At 44.7% G+C, this 21,948-nt stretch overlaps 1 protein-coding gene across 8 annotated transcripts in view; it reads right to left on the bottom strand.

Annotated features, from left to right (window-relative positions):
• Positions 1 to 21,948, bottom strand: part of LOC142576592 (uncharacterized) — a 130,230-nt gene that overhangs the window by 33,356 nt on the left and 74,926 nt on the right. For 6 of the 8 annotated variants that reach the window (XR_012826878.1, XM_075686785.1, XM_075686786.1 and 3 more), the window contains exon 3: positions 21,651 to 21,671. The exons of the other annotated variants lie outside the window; for them this stretch is intronic. Coding sequence is in view for 5 of the 6 variants with exons in the window: in XM_075686785.1 (XP_075542900.1) it covers positions 21,651 to 21,671 (21 nt within the window). In the remaining variant the exon portion in view is untranslated. The remainder of the gene's footprint in view (positions 1 to 21,650; positions 21,672 to 21,948) is intronic. 8 annotated transcript variants of the gene reach the window in all.

The raw sequence follows: 21,948 nt of genomic DNA, 5'->3' as shown, positions 1-21,948 counted from the left end.
TCTGTGCTCGCACGTGTTTCATCTGGACGACGACGTATCTACAGCTGTGATTGTTTTTCTGTAGCTTCCGGTTGTTGGCTGCTATAAGACAATATCCGAACGGAATTATCGTTCTGCCGTAAGCTTTACTAAAAGCGAAGCTTTTCTTCGCGAACCATGCCGGGAGTTGGGACCGTGGCGACTGCGGCCGGCTGTTCTCTTGTCTGTCAAATGACAAGACAGCCAATCAGAGCGGATTACAAGTGCAAACAAATGGAAAGGTTTGCCATTTCAAGAAGCTATGACGGAGAAAAGAATCGCGCTAAAAGAATGGGCCGTCATTTAGCGCTCACTCGTGATACGATATCGTTTTCCGGGGATGTAAGCCAGACACCACGTGGCAAATAAAAGCTCACATAAATGATTCCAACTCTGCATTCGAAATAAAGTTTTCTCACTCACTCACTGCATCGTGCACAAACTGCAGCGATGTCACGGCTAACTTATTGTCCGTCATCCAACGGACGCAATTTTCTCTAGCTTTACTACACGTGATACCTGTATGTTATTGCCTGGGAAGGTATCTCTCTAAACACTGTTTACTTTAAAAACTTACATTGCTCATTGAAATGTAGGAGAAGTCTAACATATCAGGCTTTAGCTAAGTACAGCTAAAGTACAGTTAGGTTTCAGATCGCTGACGCTCTGTGTTGCGCCTGCACTCATTATATCCTCAATATGCACTCACTGTGCGGAAGAATATCGCAAAATATCTTGTAATCGAATATTGTTGGAAATCATGGGATCGATAAACATGGCCTGTCATAAAGGAAGCTCTGGATACGGCTGTCACCTTGTCTCATTTTAAACGCTTCCATGGATCGTCAAAGTTGCCGATAGATACGTATAGTTCTTCCGTGACATATACGTCTAATAATTGAGTGATCGTTTCTTATCAATAAAGACAAGGCAATGATGAGTGGCATAAATAACAATCAAGAATGCTTTCACTAAAAGAAGGCTAAATGTTTACAGTCGAGAACACACTCAGAAATTGTAGTCTTGTTTAAAGGGACACTAAAGTGAGAAATGATTTCTTCTGCATCAGTAAATTACCGTTCTACAACACCAAAAGCACCACTCTTACAACGATAAGACGTTTGGTAAGCCAGAAAAAGCGCAAGAACGAAATACAGGTGGCGACGCCTACTTAAGTTCCCGCACCTGGGGGCTGTGACGTCTTGGATTTTGATGGCATATTCTAGGGCCTACTAATTAAATATAGTGGTACAGATTGACTACATTGTGTTCTAAAGGAACCAAATATTAAACATGGCAAGTTTCGGGATCCTTTATTCAGCGAACGTGGCCCAAATGCGAAAACATACTTTGGTATCCCTGACGTCACGCTGACGTACCAGCGCTGGGCTTTCGGCGCGAAATTAAAATACTGATACTTGGACCTTCATTTTCTCATCTAATAATCAAACTGTTTCTTTTTTGAAACGACTGCCTGTAAGGTTGTCAAACAATGCTTCATTAGTCTAAACTGTTTTATTGTTTCACTTTAGTGTGCCTTTAAGAAGCCCTCCATATATAAATGAGGCGAAGAAAATGATGGAATTGCGTATCTCGAAGTCATTTCAAGATCACATGTGTGCCTCAATGGCAATCAGCAGAGCTCATTATTACGTTCTCTAGTTGTGACATGCTGCGCGTGGCATTAAGGATCTCGTTCGGCTAGGTTTCTTTTATTTAGGCCGCTTGGCTAATCGAGGCCTTCTTGTTGCACTGCAGTAGTGAAACGCGAAATTCGTCGCAAGGATCCCGCGAGATACCAGGTAATTTCCCAAGTATGAAGACTTCTCGAGGCACACCGAAAGCAGTTGAACATTACTCCTTCAGGTACAGTAAACAGTACGGCAACGAATCGAACCCTGCTGGTAATCAAGACCGTCAAAAGAAAAATTATGGATATCCCATAGCAACCGGGCGCCTTCACTCGATATGCGCCGACTTTCGCCATTAGCATTACGCAAGAATTAAAAGCCACAATTTCGCGCACAACAAAATGCGAAGAGAGGTTATCACTCTTCGAACACGATTCGCTACCAATCGGCCTCGAAAATGAAGTGAGAGTGTTAGCCTGTGGGCTAACAATTTCAAGGGATCGGTATAGGGGCAGCCTAAATTTAACGTCCAATCACACTATTTGCAAATTCCTGCTGCACAATGTCTTACGTGTTTCAGAAACATTACGTCCCGAAGCACCATTTTAAAAATTAGAGATGACCGAGCTGGACCTGTTGGCGTTCGCGAGTTATGCGAAGAAGGAAAAATGAGTACTCATGATTACCTTTGATATGCGGTCCTGTCAGAGAATACAGTGAGCAGAAAAGCAAGTTTTAGTACAGGTTTCACTGCGACTCACAGCTTTGACAAAAGCAGCTAGAAGCAGCGGAGCAAAAGGATAAGTGTTATGACAAGATCAGTTGTGTTTTCCTGAAATAATATTGAGGTACGGGAAAACAGGTAAGGCTGTAATTACGATAACATACAACCAACTTTTTCAGAAGTGATTCCCTCATACCAAGCGACTCGAAGAACACTGAAAATGACTGACCCACTCTTAATTGAGAAATTATGCGTTTCTTGTCATATTTATTTGTTAATGGTCATTCATCGAATTTCAAACATAATTGCAGGTTTGACTGTGTATATATATATATATATATATATATATATATATATATATATATATATATATATATATATATATATATATATATATATATATATATAAACCTTTCGGGACACTGCGACGTTTGGCAGCCTTTATTCGATCTCAATCCCAATTTAATCTACGTTAAAGGTTAAGGTGCAGTGCCACGATCAGTGGACCTTATCAATTTGAATACAGCAATCAACTGTGTTCGAGGTGTTAATAAGCAAGTACATTAAACGGTGATAGGCGAAACAAGTATTGCGCTACCCACAACGATATGTGTGCGTTTTTCTTCGCATCCGTAGCATATACAGCTGCGTCATTGCAGATACTAGCGCATTTTCTTTTTATATTACATCTGGATATCAGACCGTTTATTAGTAACATGTTTAGTTGTTGCACAGCGAGAGGAAAAAAAACAGGTAACCATAATTTATCGTTTAGAAGTAATAATGTTGAGATTTAATGTAATAATTTCACCTAGGGCAACATCCCTGTTTAAGGTAAGGGGTCACAGATAATGCTAAGTAGGGCTCATCATGGAATTGGGAGCCGTCGTGTTCCTTTGTGCATAAAATGCTAAAGTTCAGTACGTTCACGCCGAGAAGGCGCTATGTACCGTCGTGGAGGCGAATCGCGTGCACGAATACATCTTTGCCAACAGTTCCGTGAGTGTATTATCGCTTTCTTTTTGCTACGTTCGCGTCTAAGCTCATTGCAACGGCAAAAGCTGCAAGTTTTCAGGAATTTCAACAACATGCACTTCTTGAAAGAATCACCACGGTTGTTGGAATCTTTTCCTCCGAGCGAAGTCCGGGTAACTGTAGCAAAACGTATTCCCGATGAGGGCGTCCGTTGTAGAGGAGTGCCGAAAAAATTCGGAGGACGCTTAAGCTTCACCTTTATTTAACGCGATAGCATTGAAAGATCCCTGACTGGTTCTCACGCTTCGCAGCAACTGCAGAGTATGTAACCGACCTGGAAACGCTTGCCGCGAACGCTACGAACAAAGGCGAACTTTGTGGTGGAACCATGGCCTCTTTTGTGGGCCGCGATGAGGCGGAGGCGAGCGCCAGCTGTAGTTAACGCAAGCAACCGGGCGCGCCACTCCGTGGCCCCCAATACACCCATCACGCCGGCGGGCCCAAATTGCGGACGCCGCGGCCAGTTTGTGAACGCCGCGGTCGGTTTGCGTGTGTGAAAGGGTTTGTTTGAGTTTTCGCGTAACACAATAATTCTTTCTTCTATAGTCAAAAAACAATCGGAGAGCAATAAAATCTGTAGGTTGTGTGTAAGTTGTAGTTTACGATTTTTCTGCGTGTCCATAGCTTAGAAAATTCAGTTAGTTCAGTCAATTCCTTGCATCCACGGGGTAAGACATTTGGGAGGTGAAACTCCCGTCAGCACGTGCGAGCGCGGGCGACCAGATAAGGTCACAATTGTTGTATGCGTCGACGGGGCCGTATACAGTGGTGGCGCCATGCGGCGCGTCGTAGAAGCCGCAGCGAAAAAAAAAAAAATGCAGCGCCCGGGCAGGCGGCTTCGGCGCGCTCTCAACGGCGGTAATTTCTTTCCAGGCCGCCAGGCGCCGCCAGCACGATAACGGCTCCGCGGGCTTGAGACCTTTTCTGGTCGCCGCAAACAGCGGAGTTTCCACTCCTAAAGGTTTCTTGCTCCGTGCTTGCATCCTATGAAAGGCCTGGTTCATATGGGGTTCGCAAATCTGTTGGCTGGATTTTCTGCAACACGGGCTCCTTAACCCTGTCGCGTTAAGAGGAACACAAGTACGGCGTACGAGACTGGCGTTCAGTCTGCTCGTGTGAGGCATCGGGCAATGACGCACTTATTCAGCGCCGTCGTTCGCGACCATTGTTTTGCCGTGTTCGTCACGAGCGAAAAGGATCGTTTGCTGCAGCCGGAACAGTGAAAGCTTGAAGCACGTAAATCATCGACAACAGCGAGTTTTAAATCGGGGCGCCCAATCATTATCGTGCTTACAACTGCCGCGCTTACAAAAGCAGGTAGACTGAGGACAAAACTTTTTAGCGTATTTGGGCATGAGAACGCGGGCGCTGGAATGAATTAAGATGGCTGATGATGACGCAGCAGGCCAAGTATTTCTTTGCCACGTATAGGGAAACATCTATATCGACACATGTTCGTGAAATGGGCGTGCACAAGTGTGATAAGGCCGATGTCCAATAGTATGCAACGTTGAACACTGGAAGCGTAGTTCTGCGATCTGTCGGCGCTCAGCTCACTTCTACGCGAGGTTGAGCGCTCACGAATTCGTCATCTTTTGTTTTTTTTTTTTGTGCATTTTAGCCGCAGACTACGTAACCCGCCGTGATTTTTGCCTTAATTGCACTGATGGGCCATGATAACATTATGAAGCATAAATGATAGCACGCACCTCATAGCAAAAAAAAAAAAAAGAAAACAAAGCGCCGGCCACGCAGTCGTTGATATAAGCAAATAAACCCGCAACATGTGATAGAATGTTCTACAACGCAGATATCGCACTGAAATAAATGATAGCAGGGTGTTCTTGAGATGTGCACTGGACAGTCACACCGGTGTAGGAAACGAACGGTACTGTCTCTATCACGTTATGCAATTGATCACTGTCATTAGGACTTTCTTAGAGGAAGAAGAAACACTCGAAGTGGTACATTTATTTGCTAACAAATTTGAGAGCTGAATGCAGAAATAAGAACAGTGTTATAAGCTTACCGTGTATGTGGATATCTACGATGGTGAACGAAAAAAATAATGCGTAAGCACTCAGGAAAGAAAGAGAGAACAATTTGCGCCTTTCTTAAAGACGAATTTGAGAGAGCACAAGGGTGCAACAAGCGAAACATCGGCCCGGGAGAAATAAAGAAAGAAAGCCTACGCACCGGCTTAAGCAATGGTTTTAGTGAAAGCTTGTATACTGAACATTCTTCCTTGGAACGAGAACGTTTGTGCATGCATCTTTACTCTAACACAATAAGGTGCATGTAGTGGCTGCAATAAGGGCAATCGTTTAGCACCTAGCATTTCATCCGTGAAATAGGACAGGAAAATGATATTTTGTCTTCGTTAATACTAACGCCCACTTTATTCTCGCACCGCGCTAATCATTTTGAAGCGTAGTTGCTCAGTAACACCGCTTGACTCACTTCTCACCACATGAATACATTTAAAGAATTTCACACGTGCCCTGTAAAATATTGAACACCCTTAAAAGTGAAAAAGGGTGTAAATGTGTGTAGAACTTCTTGCCTTAGGGTGTTATTTATATAACGGACACCCTACAGTATAACAAGGGTGTGAGTTATAGACTCATTTACACCCATTTCACTTTTGAGGGTGTAAATTATATTACAATGTGGAGAGAAATTTTTGCCCCAGTGGGGCGCGTGCCACTGCTGGAATGGAGAGCCCATTCGTTGCGGCACCAAGGCTACTCGTAGAAGTAAAATCTCGTTCATGCAAGAGTAGAATAGGCCACGCGCTCGTCATGTGCGGCTTCACTATAGGCACATCGAGTTGCTTCCCTGCTTAGGTAGTTGGTAAAATTGCAATGTGCACGTGACAGGCGGAGCAATCGAAATAAAAGAGTTTGACCCCGCCCGCATTCCGCATACGCGAAGCCGTACAAAAACACAGGCATTCCTTACGTTGAAATTTTTGTCCTGTGTGAGAGAAAAAAACAAAACACCAAAGCTGGAAGTTATAGATTGTTCAAAATTTCGCGGCCTCAGCCATGGCCTTAGCATAAACACAATTCCTGGCGCATTTTAAGAAACCATTAGAAAAAGAAGAGACTAAAACGCATGTAAACATAAGTACAAACAGGGTAAAAAGCCCTATTGTCAGTCACTTTAGAATTAAACCACCTGGACTCATTCAAGTTCTACCATCAAGCAGGGGTGCACGCTGCTTCCTTCATTCTCGTTCGTCAGACTCATTAAGGCAATTAAGATATTAAGGTAGTAATTACCAGAACCCGCAGCAGTGTCTCCGTGGTTACTGCGCTGCGCTGCCGAACACGATGTCGCGGTTTCGGCTGCCAGTCGCTGAGGCCATATGTCACTTATCACAAGCGTTAAAGGAAAACTAAAGCAATGAACTAAATCACACATTCCGCTTTAGCTACATCCGCAGATGTCATGCGGATGTGGTGGCTTAAATTACCATAGGTGGCCAGTTCAATTATGGGTACCATTAGTTTTTATTATTATACTTATTTGTTTTTCGAATAAAATTCGCAGAGACTCCAGAGCGAACACAATCACCGGCCGCGCTATGCAGCTCGAGTGACATGTACCTTCCCTTGCATGATCTACCAACACCAGTGATACCACTGAGCGAATGCTTACCGATGCACTTTTCAAGCATAGTTGTTGGTTTCTACAGCGAGATGGGGCCCTATAACATAAAACTATTCCAATTTGTTTTTATTCCAATCTTCTGACGTCGCATTTGCGTAGCCGTCGTAGCAAGCATTGTGCGGTGACCCGATGCGTTTGAACCGCCCATGTCAATCCCTTTATTTAAGACAGGACACTTTTATTTGCTCTGAAAGCGAGTAGCGTTGCCTACCTTAACAGGCTTTTCTAATATAGCTGTCTAACAAGAGGCGAGGAGTCCGCAGAAGTGGAGAGGGCATTAGAGGGCCCGACGCGGCGCAGTGAAAGTAGATTCATATTTAAAACAGCGCAAAAAACACGGACAAGGGAGAACACAGGACGAGCGCTGCGTCCTGTGTCCTCCCTTGTCCGTGCTTTTTTGCGCTGTTTTAAATATGAATGATCCGTACCAACTAGCTCGCACCCGAACCCTTCTGAGTGAAAGTAGATATCCGGGTGAGCAGGGTTGCGCCGGCATCTGCGATCGGCCCGCTCTACCTGCCTTAGCTTGCAGTGACTGGAAGAAAATCGCAGCGGCGTTGCAACTGGGAGGTTAGAAATTTCCCTAAAACGCATCCTCGCTCAAGAAGAGTTGGTTGAACGACAATGTTTGTTCTTTTTTGTTTTGTTTTTTTCTTGTTCGATGCAATGGTGCATTATCAGTGTGTTCACGTCATATCAGATGGGAACTTTCGCGGTTTGCGTGACGTCGCGTTACCGACAGGCTAAGTGGAGGTGACCCGGAAAATTCTTGACCAATTGTGTGGGACTGATTGCAGAAATGGAATAGAAACACTTTCGTATAGCTTTGCGTGACGGCGCCCAAGGCAGCGATATCGTGAAGGAACACGTAAAGGATTATTTGAAGAACGTACAGCTTTCTTACACCATATGTTGTAGGACTGAAAAAGTTGGATTTCATTGCCGTCATGCGTAATGTCGGCTGTTACAATGCTCAAGTAATAAAGTGCCAAAGAAAAACAAGCATATCACCGGTGTCCGGGCATTCCTTCATCAGTCGCCGTGCGCGCATAGCGCTTGATATTCGCGGCCCGAGCTTCTCGAAGTGGTCGTCGGCTCCATTTTCATTCAATAATGAAGTTCGGCACACAGGTTCGCCGAGTGTTTGTCGGTCAATAATATATATCCACCTGAATATCCTACGGTGTTATATGCCATTTTCAGCTGAATAAGCCACGAACCTGTAATTACGCCCGACAACAACATAAGCTGCACACGATGCTTTTAATATTGCTTCGGTAAACATGCGGAAGAAAATCAAATGACTAATTTCAATCTCGATTTTTACAACCACAGAGCCCTCTTGACGTGATATTCGTGCACCGCAAAAAAAAAAAAAGAGCTGGCATATGAGCAACAAAACAAAAACACACTTTGTTAATTGTTGTTGCCTTGCGTACATATTTTCACTGAACAATAAAAACAAACCAGAAGTTTAAAACCGCATGCCCTTAATTGTTTGGCACTGATGAGGACCTTAAGTGCAACGGAGAGCGTTAAATCTACCACTAAATCTCTTGGTGCGACTTCACGGCAGAGCAGTGCGCTTCCCGGCCCATTCGACCTAACTTCTGCCAATCGCCTCACGACTACGTTTCATGAGTAGCGTGCGAAGTTTTCTGTAATGTCGATTGACACCACCAGGGCCGAATGGGCGAAAAAAAGAACTCTCAGTATTTTGCGGTGTCTGCGGTGTTTCTTAAAGACCTATTCGGCGACCGTACAGTTTAGTCGCCTTGAGCACGTAACCTTACTGTTGAAGTAGCTTGCAATTTTGTGCCCGCTGCGATACACAGTGGAGAACGTCCGTACTTTAGAAAAATAACAGCAGACACACAAGGTTAATTGCTAGCATACCGTGATTAAACTCTAGCTCTTCTGGTCAGGTTGTTAGTCAACGCGCACTTTAGCGCTACACTTTATGGGACCACCACATGCTCTGTCCGTTTCCGCACGTACTCGAGAGCTGGCAATATATGGCGCTGCCAACTGTTCTAAAGTGCAGCTGCCTAGCGTCAGTTCCTGGCACTTGAAGATGACGAAAGCTGCCTCACTGTATTTCGCTGTTCTCGTAAATACAGCCGACTCAGTGCAATCGCAAACGCCACACTGCCGAGCATGGCGAAAACTTAGCTACAAAACGGCACTCGATGCGAAAGCGTGTTTCCCCATTTCGTGGCGGCGCGTAATAGCCACACGGGGCCCGCTTTCTGATATCTCAAGTGACAGACTCTGACGAGAATCTCGACGGGCGAAAGCGGATTTCGTGTATGGCACGTCGACAGCTTCCCTACGCAGCGGGGTTTAGAAGCGGGTGAAACGAAAGTGCCGATGGCAGAAGAAAGCAAAGATGAAAGTGTACGTCATTCGGGAGCATGCATTCGGTATGCACACAGTATGCACTACGCAAATCACTTGCAAAAATGCTTACAAGAGAAACAGGAAGAAAGCTCCCGAAGAGAGAGGCGCAGACGAGGCCGATAGATGAAGAGAGGTACTGTTTTTCTACGTCTCTAATTTTGTTCCCCTCTCGCGACCTTCGAAGAAAATGCGCCGGGAATCGAGAGGTAAGCGGGCTGATGTTGAAAGGCCGGGAAAAGAGCTTCCGAGAGAGGAACCAGGAGCTGAAAGTGGAGGCTCACCGTGAATAACGGGTGACGAGAACTGGAGCGGAGTGAGCTAAGGCAAGATGTAGAATGAGAAATACTTAACGAAAAGATATGCTTGATCTGCACGACGTTTTCTTGTTTGGGCTAGTTCTTCCAGGTGACTTCGATTTACTTCACTGCTCCTCTATGTAGCTGCAATTTCGAGCGCCCGTATGCGTGTGCTTTTCAACGATGTCTTCTGATGATGCGATGTAGGGTCTTGTCTTCTTTGTCGGAGCTTCCGGCTGTTCATTCCTGAATGACATCTCTCGAGTCGCGGATGCGTCTCCTTCTGTAGAAATGTATGGGCTACATGCTGAGGCTGTGTTCAAGCTATTATGCGGCAGTTTCCTAAAAAGTGGCCTGCTTAATAAATAACTAACTGGAATATTTCGTGGGCACAAGAATCGCAACTACAACGCGTAGTTTTTTACCACGCCATGGCTGCTGTTTTACGCGCATAACTTTCCTCTGTCCTCTTTCCTACATTTGGGCGCTACGCACTACCGCCGCTCAATTTACCTGCATGAGAATTCGAAAAATAGCGATGTATTTTTGTACAGTGCTGACCGCAGATTGACTCTGTAGATCTTTCTCGTTCTATAGAGCTTTTCGCAAGAAGGGCGCGCATTCTTCAAGCGTCTTGACGAGTTCGCAGACAATAACAAAAATTTGTTAACTTACGCTCAACAACCCATCCTGCGGAATGAGAAAAGGGATAAAGGACAGTGAGTCAAGGCAATGTTGTTGCAAGGCGCGATTTTAGCAGAAATATTTTGCGCCACTTCAAGTGTCAAAACAATAAGGTGCCGTTTTAAGCGAACTAGTTATTATATGCTCGTGATCGATCAATTTAATGGGTGAGTATTCCGTATTTCTCGGAGGACTAGAGCCTGGCACTGCGAGCATTGCAAGGCTGTGCACTATAGCAAAAAGGTACTCTTCTCTTTTTTTTTTTTGTCGAGAACCAGATTCCTTGCTTGATGTGAATCATCAACCTGAAACACTTGACAGGCAGAACGTGAGTGCTTGAGAGGTTGCTGCACATAGTAATACGGTATTAACAAATCGTGAATGGCACTATTGCATTGCGAAGTGCTTCAAAAAACTTATTTATTTAAGAGAAAACGTGTTTCGTTCGGTTTTATGCCAGGACGTCACGTCTATTTTCGATAACAGTGTGACAGAACCTTGTTTTGTGCGCGCGCGCGCGCGCGCGCGAGTGTGTGTGTGTGTGTGTGTGTGTGTGTGTGTGTGTGTGTGTGTGTGTGTGTGTGTGTGTGTGTGTGTGTGTGTGTGTGTGTGTGCGTGTGTGTGTGTGCGTGTGTGTGCGCGCGTGTGTGTATGTGCGCGTGTGCGCGTGTGTGTGTGCGTGTGTGTGTGCGCGTGTGTGTGTATGTGTGTGTGTGTGTGTGTGCATGTGTGTGTGCGTGTGTGTGTGTGTGCATGTGTGTGTGTGCGTGTGTCTGTGCGCGCGTGTGTGTATGTATGTGTGTGTGTGCGCGCGTGTGTGTGTGCATGTGCGTGTGCGTGCGTGCGTGTGCGCGCTCGAAGAGCGGTTTTTATTTAGCTTTTGTTTTCACTGTGTCTTCGTGCGCGCATGATGTCAGAGAGGCAACAATATATTCAGGGATTCCATCTAGTGGCGGTCTGCAGCAGCCGTTCAAAAATGGAGAAACCATCAATGACGTCTTTGTCTTGCACATAACTAGCAAGTGCAAGTATCGCTGCTTTAAGGCACCAGGCATCACGACGTACATTCAAGACGTGCTTAGAGAATGTTTTCTAGAATAACAAACTTATTTGCTGCAGCACGTGCCAGGCAAATACTTCGCGACGTGCACCCGTAGGCGTCGTGCCACTCGCAAGGCCCACGCCGGCTCTCTCGGAGTAACGGAAACCAATTTCTGCAGCCATTCTTTTGCGAACTCCAAACGACGCAGGCGATTGCGGAAGCCGGAAACACGTCATTGCCACTATTTTTTTTAAAGCTACCCATACTGTATCTTACATAAAATCGGCAGGATGCGTGAAGTTGACCTGGCATTTGTCCATCTGTGTTCGGTATGGCAAATGGTTTGAAGAAATTTTCTGTCGAGGTTTGAGCGATTTATATGAGCCTTTCTAGATGACGGTAAGCATTAAGTCTGCACAGATCTCGGAAGTACTGCTTTCTTAAAGTACTAAATAACTTTCTTAAAAAATAACGCACTCTGCAAACATTAGAATTTGCGAGATGCCATGGTTGAGGCTCTTGAGTGTACAATACATTTTATAAAATAGACCCGACAGTTATTGATTCCGAATAGTTTAACAAGCGCAAAATTTACAGGACCCCTTTAATGAGTATATGTCTTTATGTAGCATTTCTGTTTTCCCTTGCATTCGCGACCAAGCGGCTAACGTACAGAACCATCTGTGTCCTGTTATGGCAATATAAACATTCTATATCGACAAATCGTAACACGGAATCCCATGTTATGCGTGTACAAGGCGGGAACTTCAGCTTTGCAAATGACAGCAGGGGAATTCTCGTTTTGGCAATCTATTTCTCGTAGAGTCGCAAAATGAACTTGTCGAGTTTTGGTAGCTCCTGAAAAGGTGCATGTTGATACTTTCAGAAGCTGAGCCTCTTTTTCTAAGAGCGATAAAGATACGCAATAACTATCTATACTATTGCATTGACGGGCTTCGGAACTCAAGGCCTTAAGGACCTCGCTGAAGTTTTTTTAAAGACATACGAATGGCGCGACCGTCTTTGAATGTTGTCACGCGTAGCACCGCGTTACTGTCTGAAATGTCTCTTTTCCTTTTCTTTTTTCTTCTTCTTTCTCCTTTTATTTCCTTTACCCCTTTCCCCAACACAGGGTAGCCAGCCGGTACTTACACTGGCTAACCTCCCTGTCTTTCCTCCCCTTCTGCCTCTCCCTCTCTCTATCTCTCTCTCCCTCTTGCAGATTACTTTTGCGCACTTTACAAAATGGCACGAGCGCAGCACTCATATGCAGCCTCCTCTAAGACTGCGAGAAATTAAGCTTAAAAAAAAAAAACCTGTGTAGATAAACAACGAAGATTCTGCAAGGAGCGGACGATGTTCGTTTATATATAAAAGAGCGTACAGAACATTTTAAGAAGTGCGATAAAATGTAAAACAATTGGTTGTATGCAAAAGGTAAAAACAAGGGAGCGCTTACAAAACGTTTGTCCTCTTCCTAGGAAAAACGAGAAAAAAGAGATTAGGAGCAAAGGAAATGAACGGTATAAAAAAAATTTTAGGTACAACGTTTGCTGATCGGGAAAGAATATGCGACAAACGGCACGATGTCGCTACAGCAGCAAATGCCGGCGAAGCTAACCACAACATTAACGTGTGCTGAGACGTTTTATTGCATCCGTATTCGAAACTGCCTCAACTGAACCTAAATATATATTGTTCTTCCTTTGTGGTTTCCTTGCTTCCAGCTTTTGCTACGGGTTCGCAGAATTACTCGACACACGCACGGTGATTTTCTCTTCAATTTGAGCACGTGGATACCTACAGCACTCTCATACACGTTGCTAGAGAGTGCTGATGTTACTGCCTTCAATGCATTGGCAACATAAGTAAGTACAATTAAGATTGTCAAACATCCAGCACTGCTACTTATGGTGCTGTCTCCCATTCAGCGCAATACGGACACCAATGGTGGGTTCATATTTCAATGATTGTTCTCTATGAATAATTCCTATTTATGCTTTGCTACTCAAAGCCATTTCAGTCTTCCACTATTTCTATACGTCAGGATGACGAAAGGCATTATGCACAAAGAGGGAAGGAAAGCTAGACTACGTGTTTGCCCCTGTATGTACGGCGAGCCGTTGGCGCACACATGTCAGGGTTACATAGCACAGCTGACCAGAACGAACGGCAACACTTTACCATGCTAGAAATAATATAGAGCATTTCGCCATTTTTTTTTTAACAAAGCAGCATAAAAGGGAAACCATTTCAGGTAAGGATGCAGTATATGCTTTTGATTACGTTTGGACTAAAATTCTATCTTGTGCGTCAACAGGGAGCCAGTCACAGATTACATTGCTTCCAATGTTGCTGGTGCATAGCGTCAATTTCTTAGGTAATCTAAACACTCGGTTATTCTGGTTATCCCTTGGTTATTTTGTTCATTCTGCAACAAATACGTAAAATGAGTTCAGTCGAGGATTCCCGAACGCAATCTTGTGAAGAAACAAGGCTGCTGTAGAATTTAAAAATGTTAGCATAATCGTTAGAATCGTCGTTAACCAAGCGTTAGCATACTTCTCATTTTTTTAGTGCTATCGTAGAGTTGCGTGATCAACAGGCATATCACTGGAAATCTACACATTATGAGAGCCATCAGTTTTTTTTTATTATTTGTCACTCCTTGTTGTGTCTAGTAAGATGTGTACGTCAATTAGTAAAACATCCAAAGTAGTATAGACTAGTGCAAGGGCCTCACCAGCAGCTTGGCAGCTCAACATTTTTTTTTTCGAGGAGGGTAGGGATATTTAAGGCCATTCCGCCTTCTGAAGGTGGATGACCAGCGGAGCTACATACTTCGTGATAAAAAAACTTGTGGTAAAGACTTTATTGCATCACTCATAGTCACTCCGTAGCGGCAGTCCCAATGGCATTGTGGTCGCTCTGATATACACTGCTATGATATATGATGATCGCTATGATATACACAGCAATTGAAGTGAGAGGAAAGGCACCAAAGGAACCAGTAGGCAAGCTCTACCAAATAACAAAGGACCTTATAAAGAAACGACAAATAATGAAAGTGTCCAACTCAAGAGGTAAGATAGAATTCGCGAAACTGTCAAAACTGATCAATAAGGCGAAAATGAGTGATATTTGAAACTATAACATGAGAAAGACTGCGGAAGTCGTAAAAAATTACCGACGATTACGTTACTTCCTAATGCGAAATTTGAGCGCAGCAAATAAGCTGTTTCACCTTTTCGATAGATTGAGGCAAAGAAATCGAGCAACACATGTATGCGCTATCACAGAATTTTTTTTTTCACACGTATTCCTTTAACAAAGACTCCACTAACAGTTCTTGACAGTCATGAAGGAAGCTTTGTGGTCGGAGAAATAGACTGATATATGTTCGACTTGGTACACCAATGCTTGATTCTCAAAGACGAGATCTATACAAGTGCCTCGCGAGGTTGTCACAGCCGTGGGACGCGTTACGAGCGAGAGGAACGGGATGTTCTCCCGCATAAGTGTTAGGAAATTGCTGTTTGTCTTTATGTCAAGCCGCCACCGATCTGCCTCTCTGATTGCCACCGCACAGGGCGAACGACAGCGGCAATTTCGGCTCGGGCGGTGCACATATACAGATCCGCCGCCACCGATCTGGCTCTCTGATTGCCACCGCACAGGGGTTGCATTGGAGGAGGAGCGAAGAAAGGAATTAAGTTCGAGCCGGCGCTTTGACAACCGGAGACTCGCAGAAAGAGGGGGGAGGGGGGCGGCGTGTACACCCAGCGACAAACGATGGGGGCAGAAGCGCGCGCAGCAAGCGGACAACACGATAAAGGGAGGAGGGAAGAGATAGCAGCGACTGACTGATGCCGCTGACGCCGATAGTGAGTCAACCCCAGCTGCGGAGTTGGTTTCAGGGACAACGAATAACCGGCGCGTCGGCAACTGAAGAGCACCCTATCCGCCACACAAGAACAGGGGGGGGGACCCTTTCCTCCTCTTTCTGCATGGCGGCGACGGTGTTCTATGCAGTCACGTTATCTTGACTCTCTAGCGGCGTCAGCGGCATCCAGCGGTATCAGTCGGTCGCTGCTAGCGCTGGGAGGATGAAAGGGGGGCGGAGCTGGTTACGAGGCCGACGACGACGCGAAACCCAGGAACGGACGCCAAAGAGCTGCGCTCTAAAAAATGGACGCAGCCTGAAGTAGGTGAGAAAGAAACTTGGCATAGGACACACCAAGATGTATGAAATATAAGCATAGTAATATAATTAGCAATCTCGAAGACATAGTAAAAGAAGGAGAAGGATTTTATATTGACCTATACAATACCCAGAAGAGTCAGGATACCTCAATTAGAAACAGTAACGAACAGGATACAGAAACTCCTCCTATAACTAGCGACGAGGTGAGAAGGGCCTTGCAAGACATTAAACGAGGAAGAGCGGCAGGAGAACAAGGAATAACAGTCGATTCAATCAAAGCTGGAGGAGATCTAATACTTGGAAACCTGGCGGCTGTTTATACAAGTGTCTATCGACTGCAAAGGTCCCAGAAAACTGGAAGAATGCACACATTATACTAATCCAGAAAAAGGGAGACGTCAAAGAATTGAAAAAATATAGGCTCATTAGCTTACTCTCTACTTCAATGCCGAGGTAGGCAAGAAGCAGGCTGGAGACAAGTAAGTGGGGGAATATGGCATAGGCTCTAGGAATAGCAGGGTAGAGTTATTAGTAGAATTTGCAGAACAGAATAATATGCGGATAATGAATACGTTCTTCCGCAAGCGGGTTAGCCGAAACTGGACGTGGAGGAGCCCAAATGGCGAGACTATAAATGAAATAGACTTCATACTCTGCGCTAACCCTACAATCATACAAGATGTGGACGTGCTCGGCAAGGTGCGCTGCAGTGACCATAGGATGGTAAGAACTCGAATTAGCCTAGACTTGAGGAGGGAACGGAAGAAACTGGTACATAAGAAGCCAATCAATGAGTTAGCGGTAAGAAGGAAACTAGAGGAATTCCGGATCAAGCTACAGAACAGGTATTCGGCTTTAACTCAGGAAGAGGACCTTAGTGTTGAAGCAATGAACGACAATCTTGTGGGCATCACGAACGAGTGTGCAATAGAAGTCGGTGGTAACTCCACTAGACAGGATACCAGTAAGCTATCGCAGGAGACGAAAGATCTGATCAAGAAATGCCAATGAATGAAAGCCTCTAACCCTACAGCTAGAATAGAACTGGCAGAACTTTCCAAGGTAATCAACAAGCGTAAGACAGCTGACATAAAGAACTATAATATGGATAGAATTGAACAGGCTCTCAGGAACGGAGGAAGCCTAAAAGCAGTGAAGAAACTAGGAAGAGGCAAGAATCAGATGTATGCGTTAAGAGACAAAGCCGGCAATATCGTTACTAATATGGATGAGATACTTCAAGTGGCTGAGGAGTTCTATAGAGATTTACACAGTACCAGTAGCTCCCACGACGATAACGTGAGAGAGAATGGTTTAGAGGAACTTGAAATCCCACAAGTAACACCTGAAAAAGTAAAGAACGCCTTGGGAGCTATGCAAAGGGGGAAGGCAGCTGGGGAGGATCAGGTAACCGCAGATTTGTTCAAGGATGGTGGGAACATTGTCCTAGAAAGACTGGCCACCCTATATGCACAATGCCTTATGACCTCGAGCTTAAGGAATATTGGAAGAACGCTAACATAATCCTAAACCATAAGAAAGGGAACGCCAAAGACTTGAACAATTATAGACCAATCAGCTTACTGTCTGGTGTCTACAATGTATTTACTGAGGTAATCGCAAACAGAATCAGGAACACCTTAGACTTCTGTCAACCAAAGGACCAGGCAGGATTCCGTAAAGGCTACTCAACAATAGACCATATTCACACTATCAATCAGGTGATAGAGAAATGTGCGAAATATAACCAACCCTTATATGTAGCTTTCATTGATTACGAAAAAGCGTTTGATTCAGTCGAAACCGCAGCAGTCATGAAGGCATTACGGAATCAGGGTGTAGACGAACCATATGTAAAAATACTGAAAGACATCTATAGCGGCTCCACAGCCACCGTAGTCCTCCATAAAGAAAGCAACAAAATCGCAATAAAGAAAGGCGTCAGACAGGGACATACGATCTCACCAATGCTATTCACAACGTGTTTAGAGGAGATATTCAGAGACCTGGAGTGGGAAGAATTGGGGATAAAAGTTGATGGAGAATACCTTAGCAACTTGCGATTCGCTGATGATAGTGCCTTGCTTAGTAACTCAGGAGACCAATTGCAATGCATGCTCACTGACCTGGAGAGGCAAAGCAGAAGGGTGGGTCTGAAAATTAATCTGCAGAAAACTAAAGTAATGTTTAACGCTCTCGGAAGAGAACAGTAGTTTACGATAGGTAGCGAGGCACTGGAAGTGGTAAGGGAATACATGTACTTAGGGCAGGTAATGACCACGGATCCGAATCATGAGACTGAAATAACCAGAAGAATAAGAATGGGCTGGGGTGCATTTGGCAGGCATTCTCAAATCATGAACCGTTGCAACTTGAGGGATAGGTTGCCACTATCCCTCAAGAGAAAAGTGTATAACAGCTGTGTCTTACCAGTACTCACGTATGGGGCAGAAAGCTGGAGGCTTACGAAGAGGGTTTTGCTTAAATTGAGGACGACGGAACTAGCTATGGAAAGAAGAATGATGGGTGTAACGTTAAGGAATAAGAAAAGAGCAGATTGGGTGAGGGAACAAACGCGGGTAAATGACATCTTAGTTGAAATCAAGAAAAATAAATGGGCATGGGCAGGACATGTAATGAGGAGGGAAGATAACCGATGGTCATTAAGGGTTACGGAATGGATTCCAAGGGAAGGGAAGCGTTGCAGGGAGCGGTAGAATGTTAGGTGGGCGGATGAGATTAAGAATTTTGCAGGGACAACATGGCCACGATTAGTACATGACCGGGGTGGTTGGAGAAGTATGGGAGAGGCCTTTGCCCTGCAGTGGCCGTAACCGGTCTGATGATGATGATGATGAGCTTACTCTCAGTGTTATATAAAATATTTACCAAAATTATCTCCAATAGAACATGGGCGACGCTGGACTTTATTCAATCAAGGGAACAGGCTGACTTCAGGAAGGGATACTCTACAATGGATCATATCCATGTCATTAGCCAGGTAATTGAGAAATACGCAGTGTACAATAAGTCTCTCTATATGGTTTCATAGATTACGAAAAGGCATTTGATTCAGTACAGATACCAGCAGTCATAAAGGCATTGCGTAATCAAGGAGTACAGAACGCTTACGTAAATAGCTTGGAAAGTATCTACAGAGGTTCTATAGCTACCTTAATTCTACACAAAAAAGCAGAAAGATACCTATAAAGAAAGGGGTCAGACAGGGAGACACAATCTCTCCAATGCTATTCTCTGCATGCTTGGAAGAAGTATCCAAGCTATTAAACTGTAAAGGCTTCGGAGTAAGGGTCGACGAAGAATATCTCAGCAGCCTTCGGTTTTCCGATGACATTGTTTGATTCAGCAACAATGTAGACGAGTTACAACAAATTATTGAGGACCTTAGTAGGGAGAGTGCAAGAGTAGGGTTTAAGATTAATATGCAGAAGACAAACATAAGGATGAATAACCGGGCAAAGGAGCAAGAGCTCAGGATTGCCAGTCAGCCTCTAGAGTTTGTGAAGAAGTACGTTTACCTAGGTCAATTGATCACAGGGAACCGTGATCACGAGAAGGAAATTCATAGAAGAATAAAAATGAGTTGGTTCGCATACGGCAGACATTGTCAGCTCCTGAGTGGAAGCTTACAATTATCATTGAAAAGGAAGGTGTATAATCAGTGCATTTTGCAAGTGCTGACATATAGGGCATAGACTTGGAGACTGACAAAGAAGCTTGAGAACAATTTAAGGACCGCGCAAAGAGCGATGGAACGAAGATTGCTAGGCATAACGTGAGGAGACAGAGAGTGAGCGGTTTGGATCAGAGAGCAAACGGGTATAGACGATATTCTAATCGACACCAAAAAAAAATGGAGCTGGGTAGGTGATGTAATGCGCCGCTTAGATAACCGTTGAACCATTACACTCTTAGGCAAAGTTACACCCTTCGGCTTGCCCCTTCTGCCACACAACAATAATCGTTATCTGCCTTGATGCGTTTCCTTTCTTTAACGCTGCGAGCCCGGTACTTTCCAGTAACGAACGGCACGCGAGTTATCAGCATAGAACAGTTTACACCCTTTGGAGTGCCCCTTCTGATAACGCGCGTGCCGTTCGTCACTGGAAAGTTCCGGGCTTGCAGCGATAAAGAAAGGAAACGCATCAAGGCAGATGACGATTATTGTTTGTGTGGCAGAAGGGGCAAGCCGAAGGGTGTAACTTTGCCTAAGAGTGTAGGGTTACAGAATGGGCACCAAGAGAAGGGAAACGCAGTCAAGGGCTGCAGAAGACTAGCGATGAAATTAGGAAATTCGCGAGCGCAAGTTCGATCGGTTGGCGTAGGACAGGGGTAATTGGAGATCGCAGGAAGAGGCCTTAGTCCTGCAGTGGACATAAAACAGGCTGAAGAAGAAGAAGAAGTAAAAGAGGAAGATGATGATGACGTACACTGATCGGCATACTTGCAACTGCAAACAATTTTTTTGAGAATGTCAATTCGATTCACGTACACCGCTGGGTGGTCGCTTGGGCCGGATTGGTGTGGCGTCGCAAGCGATATGTCTGCAACACGAAATGCGTAAACCACTGCCTTTTCCGTCCCGACAAAACCATATTGAAATCAGTCAAAACGACCACAGGGTTGGTGTCATCGCAACTAACCGATGCAAAGTGTGTAGTCATGATCCTTGCGGGCTACGAGTCACTGCATTTTTCGCTTGCTTACGGGCGTATGAGCCATTGATCATAACAGTTTTGAACATTCTGTACTGTACATATTACGCGTCATTACAAAAAATGTTAGCGCTGTTCACTTTTCTGAGTGCTTGGAGCATCTGCCTGACGGGGCTATGAGCCATTGCATTCTTTGCTTGCTTAAGGGGGTTCGAGTGCTTACGGGAGCATGATACTTTATTTGTGACAGCTATTTGTGTGCGGGCACGAAAGTTATACATTACCCTGGCCATAAACAGCACCCCTGTAAGATTTCCAACGGAGAAGCAATCGCGTTTGGCGCTCGGATGCCGCGCACCCGCACCGGTGAATTTTAGCGCGCTGTGTACTTTCCAGTGCCGCTGCTAGATGGCTAGAGCCAGGGTGTGCACTAGTCGCCGGATGCGCCGGCGCCATTTTTGCCCCAAGGTTCGGCCCCGTGCAAGGGCCGCACCTCGTCAAAATTTTGAAAAAGAAATAGTGCTGCCCTTACACGAGTTTATAACGCATCTTAACAGGCTTCGTACTAATATATGCTGTATTTAAATAGTTAGTTATTTATCTTCTACTACCTGAAGGGTACGAAGCTCGGCTACTTCATGAGGGCTATGGAAACAATTTCTCCAACTCTTAGAAGGTATGTAGCCATCGTCAATGGCTTTCCTGGAACGAGATGCACCTGTTATGAGTGCAGTATCTGGTTCTAAGCCATTCAACTCTGTGGGCTTCAGTAAAAAGTATGCTGTCTGCTGAAATGCCGGCGTATAAGTGACAGTTATGCCAGGCACGGTTAGCTGACCTTTCACAACTTTTTTTTTCTGCAACAGTCAACCCTAAATCGTGTGAAATGGAGAGACTCGGCCATATCTGTCACGTGAAGCAGAGGTTGGAAGGTAACATTTTACTTGCATAACATTCCTAGCGCCAGCGGAACAGGACAGAAGGGAGACGTTGAAAACACGATGCGCTAGTTGTGTTGTCGATCTCCCTTCTGTACTCGTTTCCTGGCGCTAAAAATGTTATCCAAGTTAGAGTACTAACGTGCAGTACACAAACTAGTGCTAAAATTTTACATTAAATGCCTAAATCATATCGCTGTATGATTAAATCGACCTGCGCAGACGAGATAAACTTAGGATTAAGTAAGAAAGGCTCATTGCATCGTACGAAATTATTAGTAGCTTTTTCAACCGCGACGCTTAGAAGTGTCTCAATTTTGAACTCACTGTTTCCTCGTCGTCATGATCCTGAAAAAAGAAACGATTGAAAAGTATAATAACGCATACACAGGGGTGTCTTAGTCCCCTATTATTTCTCATTTGAACCAGGCAAGAAAAGAATCGATTGATCAGATTGTGTTCTCAGAGTTCACCTTGTGAAGGGCTCCCTAAGCTTACCTCTGTGTTCGCACAGTGTATTGCGGATTAATTAAACATTATAAAAAAACTATTCCTTCTTTTCAAGCAGAAATAGAACTGGTGTCGGAGTAGCTAATCAATGACGTAGCAACAAGTGGCCTAATTC

This window comes from Dermacentor variabilis, chromosome 3 (genome assembly GCF_050947875.1).
Source record: "Dermacentor variabilis isolate Ectoservices chromosome 3, ASM5094787v1, whole genome shotgun sequence".
Taxonomy (NCBI): domain Eukaryota; kingdom Metazoa; phylum Arthropoda; class Arachnida; order Ixodida; family Ixodidae; genus Dermacentor; species Dermacentor variabilis.
This window is presented reverse-complemented; position numbering and strand designations above follow the sequence as displayed.